General features: G+C 40.8%; 2 protein-coding genes across 2 annotated transcripts in view; one reads left to right on the plus strand and one right to left on the minus strand.

Annotated features, from left to right (window-relative positions):
- bcar1 (BCAR1 scaffold protein, Cas family member) overlaps window positions 1–5,406 on the plus strand; it is a 43,549-nt gene extending 38,143 nt beyond the window's left edge. The window contains exons 6-8 of the mRNA XM_008304724.1: window positions 174–1,046; window positions 2,868–2,957; window positions 3,885–5,406. Of these exons, the coding sequence (XP_008302946.1) occupies window positions 174–1,046; window positions 2,868–2,957; window positions 3,885–4,430 (1,509 nt within the window). The 3' untranslated portion in view covers window positions 4,431–5,406. The remainder of the gene's footprint in view (window positions 1–173; window positions 1,047–2,867; window positions 2,958–3,884) is intronic.
- Window positions 5,407–6,682: 1,276 nt separating this feature from the next.
- LOC103374610 (uncharacterized oxidoreductase C663.08c-like) overlaps window positions 6,683–12,231 on the minus strand; it is an 11,375-nt gene continuing 5,826 nt past the window's right edge. Inside the window, exons 4-7 of the mRNA XM_008304727.1 lie at window positions 11,588–11,645; window positions 8,885–9,003; window positions 7,495–7,605; window positions 6,683–7,116 (exon numbers count right to left, since the gene is read on the minus strand). Coding sequence (XP_008302949.1) covers window positions 7,003–7,116; window positions 7,495–7,605; window positions 8,885–9,003; window positions 11,588–11,645 — 402 coding nt within the window. The 3' untranslated portion in view covers window positions 6,683–7,002. The remainder of the gene's footprint in view (window positions 7,117–7,494; window positions 7,606–8,884; window positions 9,004–11,587; window positions 11,646–12,231) is intronic.

Below are 12,231 nucleotides of genomic sequence, written 5' to 3' on the forward strand. Positions count from 1 at the left end.
TTGTCTTGTTTCTTTATGAAAACAACGTAATCTGTGAATACATTATATTTTTATTATTGAGATGACCCACTTAGTCCAATGTCAGGAGGCAGGGAACCAATGATTAAGCTTACATGCGTTCTGTCTTAATGTAGATAGTCTCAGCATTGTTTTAATGGTGATGTGTTTTGCAGGTTGTACGTGATGCCCAGTCAACCAATGAAGAGCTGAACATGTCTTTCAAGCGGCTGTCTGCCTCCAGCACAGGAAGCACACGGAGCAACCACTCTGCTTCATCATTAGACATGGTCCCTGTCCGTGACACCTCCTCACTTCCTGCTCCTGGCTCCATTCCAGGGAAGCCACTCATCTTGGAACTGGATCAGGCCATGGAGCGTCTGTCTCGCCTCCAGCAAGCTGTTGAGTCCAGTGTTTCCCTCATGATGTCATTCATCACAGGCAACTGGAGGAACCCTGCTCACCTGGAGGGGAATCTCCCGGCTATTCATCAGGCTGCTGACAGGGTGCGCGCCACTGTTCGAGACTTTCTAGAATTTGCCCGGGGGGCTGTGGCCAATGCTGCCCAGGCCACAGACCGCTCACTGCAGACCAAACTAGGTCGTCAAGTGGGGAAGATGGAGGAGGTCTTCCAGAGTTTGATTCGACACAGTCAGAGCTTAGACACCGTTTCTTGGTCACATACAGCACTCACAACACCACCACCAGGAGGGGATGACTTGGATCTCCTAATTATGACAGCACGAGGCATCCCCGACGACGCCAAGCAGCTCGCCTCCTTTCTCCATGGTAACGCCTCACTGCTCTTCAAACGGACGACCCGGCAACAGCAGCAGCTGCCTCTCCCTCCAATCCCCGGGGAGATCAGTGGTCACATGACAGGATCAGGAAGTGGAAGCTTTCAGGGAGGGGAGAAGGTGAATATTCAGTCACGGCCCCTCCCCTCTCCACCAAAGTTTACAGCTGCAGAGGAAGAGGAAGGAGTGGACAGGCCGTATGAGACCACAGAGGAAGGCTGGATGGAGGACTATGACTACGTACATCTACAGGTACAAACACACACTAGATTCAAACCCTTTACTGTATCATAGCATATTTAAAGGCTTGGAATACATCACATTTAAATAAACAAGAATTCTTAGAGAGAAATGTGCTGAAACCACAACTAAAGACAACCATGAACACTGGGGTATGCAGAAAGAGTGCCTGTCTGATTTTATGGCCTACATGGTGGCGAAATAGGTCATAGTCAGGTATTATGAGACTACACTGATGAGCCACAATACTACCAGCTGCCTACAATGCTGTTAATCCTTTATGTACCTCCAGAAAGGTTCCAACCTGAGTAGGTCTGCACTCTACCAGATCACTAAGGGTGTTCTGTGATATCCAGCACCAAACACATTCACAGCAGTCCCAGAAGTTATGAACTACAGCTGCTGAGGATCAGACTTGTTTCAGTAGTTCTCAGCAGTTCATGATTGGTCCCTCCTCAGACCACTCCACTGTCAATAGCCACTTCCCGCTGCTGATTGGCAGCACGCCACAAACTTATCTTGTTCAGAGATGCTCTGACCCAGTCATCCGGCCGTAATGATTTGCCCCTTGTCACAGAGGCTCAGGTCTTGACATCTGCCCATTTCCTGCACACTCAACATGTTAACCCTTTATGGGGCAAATGACCATACATGGTAGCCTTCTTGGATGTTCAGTATGTCCACCCTGTGCCTCTCCTTGAGGTTGAAGGACCATGTGCACTTTGATTTAGTTTTTATATTAGTGCCGATATCACTACCTTACAAAAACATGTCATTAAACAAATGTTCCAGGCACTTTATTAACACTTTGTTACTGGTTTGTTACTGGTTTGTATTGAACTCCACTTTGATTTATTTTGTGAGATTAGTGCCAAAACCACTACCCCAAGATAAATATTACTAAATGAACTTGCCAAGCACTTTATAAATACTTTGTCACTGGTTGTGTAAGTACCATTACCTCAAACTGAAATATTTCTAAATAAATTGTAGTTTGTTACTTTTTCTTTTATTTATTATATATTCCCGTTTTAACCATAGACAGGCAAGTTAACATATATGGTAACTTTATTAATCTTGATTTGCAATATATCTATATATTTTTTTAAGTCACAAAAGTAAAAAATATCTTGAAATATCCTTCAATAACACCCTAGGGTTGAAGTTTTCATTTTCCAAGTATTTTTAAGGAGTGTCCTATAGAGGGATAACTACAAATCCAACATGGTCCAATATGACCCGGATATGCACAGTTTTTATGAGCTAGCCAATGTTGTTGCAAAGTACCACTGATCATTTTGACACCTGATTTAAATTTGGTTATTTGTGAAAATGAATATTAGTTGTGATCGCATTCTAGTTACTTGATTTTTAGTAGTTTTCATTAAACGTGATGCTAAAGGCCCATTAAATGCTTGTAGGTCATTAAATGATACTCAGCATTAACCAAGCAAAGTGTCCACTTGCCTGTGTATCACACATTTTTTGATGGAGGGATTAAGTGGACAAATCATGATCATTTTTGATAAATGAATAAACATTACGCATGTGATTTTTTGAAAAACTATACCTGAGCTGGAGCAGTTTTCCATACCCTCTATTTAGTCACCAGTTGTCCATTAATGTGTCCCCTGATGCATTGTTGGCATTGTACTGTTTTTAAAATGTTATGTTAGGTCTTGTCAGGTTTCAATATATGCTTTGCTCCACCAATGTTATTGTCACCTCAAGAGTGGTTACTGTTAGTACTGTTACTGATGCACAAATAGATGTGTTTTCATAAACTGTGTAAGTGTGTGCAAGTGGTGTAACAACTGTGTGTTGATCTGCCAGGGGAAGGAAGAGTTTGAAAAGAACCAAAGACAACTGCTGGAGAAAGGCAACATTATCAGACACAACAAGACGCAACTGGAACAGCAACAGGTACCTGTTTATGTGTTTTGTTATCTCTGTAAGGAGCCATTTTCACCCTCTGTGTGTGTGTTTTATACTGCTTCCCTATCCTTCTCTGCCTTAGTCCATCCCTTTGTTCTTCTTGTGTTTGTCTCAAAGAGTGACCATATATATCAATACTTGTGAACTGATCAAATGTAGTCATGATCTGGATTCTGGCAGCTGAACAGACAGAGACTACTGTTTAGAGATTTGAGCAAGTGAATCAGACCGAAATATTAAAAATTGGAAGGACAAAAACAGGATTTTAAACATTGAGAAGGCTCATATTTCCAACTCCACTGGATATTATGCTCTTGCCTATATTTAGAAGTTATTGTCAAGGGCTAGCAGATGCGGCAAATTGTGCTTTCATTTAAATGTTTATTCAAGGGCGTGGTGCCTTTCTGACCAGCTGGCCAGGCTCAAGAGTTCTTATACATTTAAATTTTACACATATTAAACTGGTCAATGATAAATTATCTGCACTTACAAGCTATGGAGCGGGTCTTTGGGACTGTTTTTTTCCTTGTTCGTCTCAGAGATAAAGATCAATTTGTGACCTACACAACCACACTGAAATAAAACCAAAAGTATTCTGCAACAAACACTTTTTTAAAATTATAAATTAATGGAAATAAACCCGTGTTTATTTGAATAAATTGTTTGTTTATAAATTGTCAAAATACAGTGAAATATGCATGTGTCAGGTACGTGTTTTGTCCGACTGAAACATATTGTCAGGATCATATCAAAACAGAGCAACTAATCTTAACATCTCAGAAGCTGGAACTAGAGAATCTTTTTCTTAATAAACAATTTAAAACAAAACTGTTATTTTTCCAAAGGTGAACTATTTGGCTACTCATTGCAGATTATTTTTAGGGATTAACTTTCTCCTTTCTCCCCTTCTCCCAGATTAAACAGTTTGAGAGGCTAGAGCAGGAAGTCAGCCGGCCAATCAACAATGACATGACGGGCTGGGTACCATCCCCACATCACCCTCTGGCCAACCAGGTGGCCCAGAATGGTTCTGGAGGCCCCTCCTCTTCCAAGTTGTGTCATGGCGACCGGCAGCTCCTCCTCTTCTATCAGGAGCAGTGTGAGCAGAATGTCACCACAGTGACCAACGCCATTGATGCCTTCTTTACCTCCATCAACTCCAACCAGCCACCAAAGATCTTTGTGGCGCACAGCAAATTTGTCATCCTCAGTGCACACAAGCTGGTGTTCATCGGCGACACGCTGTCACGTCAGGCCAAGTCTCCTGATGTGAGGGCCCGGGTTGCCCAAAGCAGCAACACCCTCTGCGAAAAACTCAAAGACATTGTGATCAGTACAAAGACAGCAGCACTTCAGTATCCTTCGCCTGGAGCAGCCAGAGAGATGACTGAGAGGGTGAAGGAGCTGGCAGGGTGTACACAGCAGTTCAGGATGGTGCTGGGACAACTGCTGGTGATGTAGGGGGCCGAGGGGGGTGGAGGAAAACAAACAGTGACACAAACTGAGACGTCCCAGTGACATGGGGTGGACTACCCTGTAGGCCTCTGATTACAGGGTAGGAGAACCAGGAGCTCCCTGGACATGTAGCATGGAAACCCCATGTGGCCCTGAATCCTGGGGGTCTGGGACCCTATCTGGGACCAGGGACAGCAACTTCACATCCATCCTCTGCTCTCTCCCTGTTTTGCCTTTCACCGGGACATTCCTCTCTCAACCCTCCTTTGTCTGCGCACTTTTTACTCTAGACAAACTAAAAGGAACATTTTATCTTCAGTGGGCTGGGCCAATGGCTGTAAAGTAATCATTGTAAATATTTAAGTTACCTATTTAGTCAGAAAACCTAAAAGAAAAGAGGCTAAAGAACTTCCATTATATAAATATAAATAAATATTTCTTTTTTGTTTGAAGAAAAGATGAAAACATTAGTGTAGTTTTAGACAGTATCAATAATTGTTATCAATATTGCTATACCATATAATTATTGATCCTTGTATCATTATTGTTATGGATGTGTAAATTCCAGATGATATGTATGACTCTATGTTGTTGTAAGTCTATGCTCTTTTTTTTTTTTATCCCTAACAAAGGCACACTTTCCAAAAAACACACTGGAGCACACACCCATCTTCAAACATCACATGATGACCTGCTGTTACCATGACACCTCAGTGTTCACAGTATGTTGCCACCTGTGGTTCAACAAGTTTTCCATGCTGGTTTCAGTCCACCACAGCAGGTGACACTGCTGCCGAAAGGTGTCCACATAACTGTACAGCTGCAGTACTGCAGGTGCACTTAAAATGATCTCTGTGCGACCTTGGATGCTTTTTTTTTGGAAAATTATATGTTGTTTTGTAAGAGGCATGTAATAGAGAAAAGGAGTGTAAAAGTTTAAGGACAGTTAATGCAATTAAACCTGCATTTCTTTTTTCTCTGACTCTGTGATATCATGTTTTTTTGAATCAGCCCAAAATTCTGTAAAATGTCTGGACCACCTGATGATGTTGTGCAGACAGGGGTGCACACAGGGGTTAAAATGAACTGGAGCCCACCGGAGCTGGGCCCTCTGGATGTTTAAATCACACTCTGCCGGAACTTGGCTCCAACTCCTTCAGTTTCACAGTATTACCAACCTGCATAAAACTCTTTAAATCTGATTTCAGACACTGTGTCTCAGGCTGGAAAAACCAGTGTAGAATGTCACTGTCTTTTCTTTGGGTTTATTAGACAGCTGTAGCATCACACTGCAGCAGAATTTATACTGTCTCCCCACTGAGAGAGTGGCTACAGGAGGCTTCTTCTTTCATTGTGATCATAGGTAGCCTTATTAGCCGACTACTACCAGCTGAACTGATCCACAAATTCACAGATTCTACAGTAAAACTACTGGAAACAAAGTGTTTGAGCTTAGGATGAATCCAGTATCATTTATTTTTAGCAAAAAACATGCTATTTCTGTTTAAAGGCATGTAAGAATAGTAAATAGAAATAATGAAAAAGGTCTGCCATCGCAGTGTATGTGGGTATAAGTGGGATGTTCAGCTAAACTTCCTTAACTTCATTTACCTTATTGATTCATCCAAATTACCAAATGCTACAGAAAGTATACCAATAAAATCAAACAAAAATTAGAATTGTCTGGCTTTTCCCCAGAAGGGATATTTAGAAAGTCGGTTAAGTAAAAGTTTACTTTTGGTACAACAAAACAAATTACCATTCCAAAAATGTTGCTGCTACACATCTTGCCAGAAACAGTCTTTATTTGCCTGGACATTCCACATCCATAGATCCCAATGTGTACAGACTTATCCACCGCTACTTTCCCCCCCAAAAAAATGTTGTCATTTCTACTGTGTGCAGTCTGATCTGAGAGCCCCAACCTCACTGGACAAGGGATCCCCCTCCGGACAAATTCCAGTTTGAACAGAGGTCTGTGTTTCGCTATTATTTCCTAACCTATACCAATATCCAAAAATTATTTCAGTACACGTAGAAAGTGAAGTATTAGTGTTGCGTAGCTACTGAGCAGGTAAGTCAAACTTCATTGGCACTGCAAATTTCACTGGGATGCTGATCCAACAAGCCAAAAATCTCACATTAGCCTTATGATGTTGCATTCATAGTTAATGTACAGAGATCAATATAAAAATGTCAATTAAAAAATAACTTGCTAAAAATTTGTCTCACACACAGAAGGAGTATCGATATGCTAGTGAGGTTTTGTCATTGTAGTTTATTATTTTTAAAAGCAGCCTTTAGGAAGTAGTTATAAGCAAACAATTTCAGATGATAAGAACACACAGTTTCTACTGCAGAAAATGGATCCCTCTTGTATGAAACTTTGCTGATGTCTGGACTGCTGACTGAGCATGGGGCTATATTTGAATTCAGACAAGCAGCAGCGCATGTAAAAGAGAGGTAAAACTGACTGAAGAACTCCTCAGTGTTTTTGTTACTTTTATGCTATCATATGCTTTTTTTGTTTCTGAAAAATCATCTTTCTCTGGGCCGGATGTGGTCGTCATGGTGACCACTACCAGGGGATCATGTTGCCCCCCCAGTCGAGAAGCCTCCCACTATCTTTGTTGCTCAGTGATGAGATCACACTGAGCACGGAAAGTGCACTGTCCTGGGAGGGCAGAGGAGCCTGGGGGAGATAACAAACACAGACAGACAGTCAAAATGCAGGGAGGAGACAGCAGGGGTAAAAAAATTAAAAATTAAAAATTAAAAAAAGAAAACAGTAAGAGCCTTGTAAGAATTACTAATTTGCTCACTCAAAAATCCAACAGAACAGTTTGTTTTTATCTGCAATTTTACATTATCATCATTAATGAAACACACAGTGTGTCCACAGCAGCACAAGAATCAAACAAACTATTTTTTTCTAGGTGAATATATAGTGTTTACATATACAGCCAAGTCTATATGTATATACAGTGTTAAACAAATTTATGAGACCACCTGTCTAATTTCTTGGGCACTATATACATATATATATATCCTAAAATCACCCGTATCTTACATCTGCTCCTCCCATCTCAGTGCGAACCCAGCCTGGGTGGATGCCTGCCACCAGTATGTTGTGGATCTTGAAGTCCTCAGCTTGACAGCGAGTCAGCATGTTCAGTGCTGCCTGGGGACAGCAGAACTGCCAGATTTCATTGTTGCTCACACAACAAATTCTTATTTTGCATATTTGGCATAATTTTACATGACAATACAGGTTTCTGAAACCAATCAGAAAACAATACAATGAAGCTGACAATTATTTACATAAATAACCACATGTCACATCCATAAACCTGACCAAAATCACTTAACTTAAACTAGAGCTTTCAACACACACCCAAGTTACAGACTCTGTCGGGATCTCTTAAACAAGTAAAGGAGTCGCCCCCTGCTGCCTGTTAGAAAGAGTGCAGGCTTAAGACACTCCTACATTGACTTCAGTTGTCACACCCAGAGCTGCAACCTTGTCTATGTGCACTATGAGTTGGAAAACCATGGTTTTATTGGTAGCCCAGTAACAATGTTATAGAACTTTTTCATTTGGTACACTATGGGAGTGGTTTCACCTCTCATACCTGCTGATGATTGCCTTAATATTGGCCATAAACGCAAAAACTTTTATTTCTCATAAAGTCTGCTTCTGACTGGCACCATACTTTACAGTTTTAAATCTGCTATTATTACCAAAGGGAATTCTTTGCACATCTATTACATGAGGCAGGTCCGTCAGAGAGGGACGAGCACATGTTCATTTATATAATGCCATTCACAATATATGTCATTTCATAGCACTTGAGATGACACATCTCATAGCACTTCACATAGTAAGGTGAAGCCCTTACATTTATTAAACAGAGAACCCAACAATCCAAAGTTTCCTTTGTATTCCTTTTGAGCGAGCAGTTGGCGACAGTAGGAGGGAACCGGGGCTAATTTAACCATAGCTGTGACGTTGATTGTGAACTTTGTCTCTCTCGCTGTTTTGGCAGCTGTTCCTTCTCATCCTTAAAAGATTATGTTTTCATATTACAAAAAAAAACAAACAAAAAAAACAAGCAGCAAGTTGAGGTAAAGTTCTATTAAGTACAAAACAGACTGCTGTCCAATGTCTAACTTGCAATTAAATTTATTGGTGCAATGTTTCCACCTTCCAGTTTGCCTGATGAAGATCTAGCACCTAAACATTGCATTAATAAATTCATCATTGTGAGTTCGACAGCGTGCAACATTCAGTTTTGTACATGTTGGATGTGCTTGTCCATCTCCTATGCAACTGCCTCATGTAATAGATGTGTGAACACTTTCCCTGGGTTTAAATCATGAAAGCTCTATTAAGTGAAATTGTTGGTGTACATACTCAATACTTCCAATTTAGATTTGCGCCAGCAGTAAGCCAGCAGTACCTTGCTGGTCCTGTAAGGGTACATCTGTGCTATTGGGAAGTTCTCTGGGCATTTCTCTATGGATGAGAACATGGTCGAGACGTTTATGATGGCTGACCTCCTGCAGGACATTTTATTACCTAAGACACAAAGAGAGAGACCAAGATACTTCCATCATGACTTAGAAACAATCCTGACTATATTACTAGAACACATTTCAAACTTCACATCTTCACCTTTAATGGCTGCATTTGAAATGTTGATTAAAAAGCAGCCACTTTTTCTAGCAATTCTGCATTTATAGCCAGTTACCTGGGCACTTCAGCAGGAAAAGCATCATTTAGCAAAGAATCTGAAGTTAAATCCAAGGCCTCTGACACCTGAAGCACACCCTTACCCCTCAATCATCACACAACACAACAGAAGCACCATTTTTCTTTTTTCCTTTAGGAATTAGTACATATGTCTTATAAGGGGATGGACTGGCCATTGTGAGTGTAACTGGCAATGACAACACTGCTGTTAAAGTGAAATAAAATGGGAACTGCAACGTGGACAAGAGTGACCCTCATGTGAAATAAACTGTCTTGCAGATGTGTCGAAGGAGATAGAGCCTTTAGATCTGGTTATAGTAAAATCCTTCAACTGGTTGGCTATGGAAGGGACCTGGATCTGATGTCTGTCAACCCAGAGGCACACTCAGGGATAGAAGCAGTGCTAGTTTTCTTACCAGGGAACCAGAGACATGTCGACCATCTGGGTTTACTTAATGCTGTGGTGATACGAGTTTTTGTGCTATGTGTGAAACTTTGTTTAGTATAGGTGTTTGTTGTTTTCTGGTGGCTGCGAGTGTGTTTCAGGCCGGGCGGGGTTTCTGGATGGGAGAACACTCCCTCACTCTTCTCTACACCTGATGCGCATCATTAATCAGCGTTGGATAAAGCCTGCCTCCACCTGTGCTCCAGCGCCAGTGGATTATCCTTCCCAGAATGGTTACAAGCCAGCCATGCTTTGCAAACTTTGTGCTTTGTGATACTTGCAGTGTCTAACGTGTGTTCATCTGCGCTTTTTGCCAGAACCCATCCTTCTTTGGAGTTGCAGTAAACCTCCCAATTTCTAAGGCGAATGGTAATGTTCCGGATCGCAACTGTGCACACAGGAGTCTCTGTCTTTTACTTTTGGTTACACACCTCTGTTCTTTATAAGATAGTAAGTTCTTAGTTTTGTTTATACCAAATATTACCAGACCATTTTACTCTAAACATAAAAAACATATTACTCCTCATCTCCTGGAAGTCACAAACTAACTTGTTATGGAAAATAAATGATGAGTTGTTCAAATGAAATAAAGATTTCAACTCATTTACCCAGGAGTGACTGTTGGAGATGTCCCAGTTAAATTTCTTTTTTGTGAGGCTCTGATTGGACATCTTCACAAGTCTATTTCAGAGGCGAAGCATTTGGCATTTATGTCTGATGTTTGGAGGTTCCCAGCCCATTTCTCCACTAATGGCCATAACTGAAATAAATTTATTCCAGAAATGATCTAATTGCTCTATAATGCACTGTATTACAGCTTGTATGTTCTCGGGAACTCCCAAACACCAGAAGCATTGTCGGACACGGGACACACACATGAATTGTATAGCTGTGTATAAGTTTGGAATCCTAAATTACCACAATGCTTTACTTTGTTCAGTAGTGATCCCAAAGCTCTGCCTGCAGACTGAGATAAAACATTAACAACTTACTTAAATGTCATGTGTTGGTCCATTGTCAAACCAAGATATTTATACTGGTCAGTATATGACAACACTATCAGACCAAAATTAAAAACAACTGAACTTCTTTCCAATGATTTGCTCCTAAAATGAACAATTTGTGTTTTGTCTTGATTTATCACTTTGTCTTGATTTATCACTGGTGTACGTTTCCAGCACCATTCCTCAACAGTGTTCAGCATACTCTGCAAATTTTCTTCATTTTTGGCGAGTAGAACTACATCATCTGCATATAATAACATGCTCACAGTCTGGTCAAGATTTAAAATAAGATTTGTTTTTTAAAAAGAAAAAGAATTCATGCATGTAAAATTATACATATTTTATATGCTCTATTCAGTTTCTTGTTGCCCACTTCTTCAGAGTAAATAAAAAAGGAAACTCTTGTGCAGCTTTCTTTAGTCAGAGTAAGGTTGTGCTATATCATAGTTGTATTTACAGAAGGTGTAGACAGAGCCTGGTTAGATCCACAATGAAATACTTTAAGGATTGAAATGTGACTGATATTTGTTTGCCCTGCAAAAAGAAATTTCAATAGTTGCAGAAAACGCCTGTTCTCGGATGACTGTGGCTTATTTGGAAGAGGTCCCTCTGCCTGCTGAAGTGTCCTTGGGCAAGACACTGAACCCAAAGTTGCTTACAATATTGCCACTCGTGTGTGAATGGGTGAAGCCTGTCAAGCGCTTTGAGTACCACTAAGTTAGAAAAGTGCTTTATAAATGCAGACCGGTTACGGTTCTCATAAACTGTTAGCTGTTTCTACACCGTGTCCATATGTGCTTGTCAGAAATGTTTTTCATCTGCCTCAAAGTTTTATGCGGATTAGTGCAATATTTATTTGGAATGGTATTGTAAGTGTCCACTGACTCTGCTTTTTCTCTACTCTTTCTATTTCCCACTGTGTCAGAGATACAAATAGTACTACATTAAAAAAGATTCATACCATTGTCCTTTGCAGGTGAGTCTCTCTCTGCTGCTCTTTGCAGGAGTGGCAGCAACATCTGAAAATATGGAAATGATGAACTCATTAATCAACCCAAGACCAAAATTTTGTTGTAATTACTCATAGTCTCCATCCATCCATTTTCTATACACATATTATCCTCTGTAGGGTCACGGGGGGCTGAAGTCTACACCAGCTGACTTGAAGAAGACAGGGGACACCCTGGACAGGTCACCAGTCTATCACAGGGCCACACAGTGACAGACAACAAGCACCCTCACAAACACACCTACAGATAATGTAGAATTACAAATTAGCTTCAGCATGTCTTTGGACTGTGTAAGGAAGCTGAAGCATCTGGCACACACAGAAAGATCCTAGACCAAGATTAAAACCCAGGACCTTCCAGCTGTAAGGAGACAGTGCTAACCATTCACCACTATGCTGCCCTACTCATAGTCTCTAACACCTAAATTGGAAAACACAAAAGCCAATTCAATTAGTTCTTGTCTATCGCCCACCTGCCCCTTATACTGAGTATTTATCTAATTTAGTGCTCAGTACAGATAAAGTCATTATAATGGGTGACTTAAATGTCAGTGTAGACGATATTGCTATCCCAGCTGACTTAGGGTGAAAGCAGG

Source organism: Stegastes partitus, unplaced genomic scaffold (assembly GCF_000690725.1).
Source record: "Stegastes partitus isolate 25-593 unplaced genomic scaffold, Stegastes_partitus-1.0.2 Scaffold2301, whole genome shotgun sequence".
Classification (NCBI taxonomy): Eukaryota; Metazoa; Chordata; class Actinopteri; family Pomacentridae; genus Stegastes; species Stegastes partitus.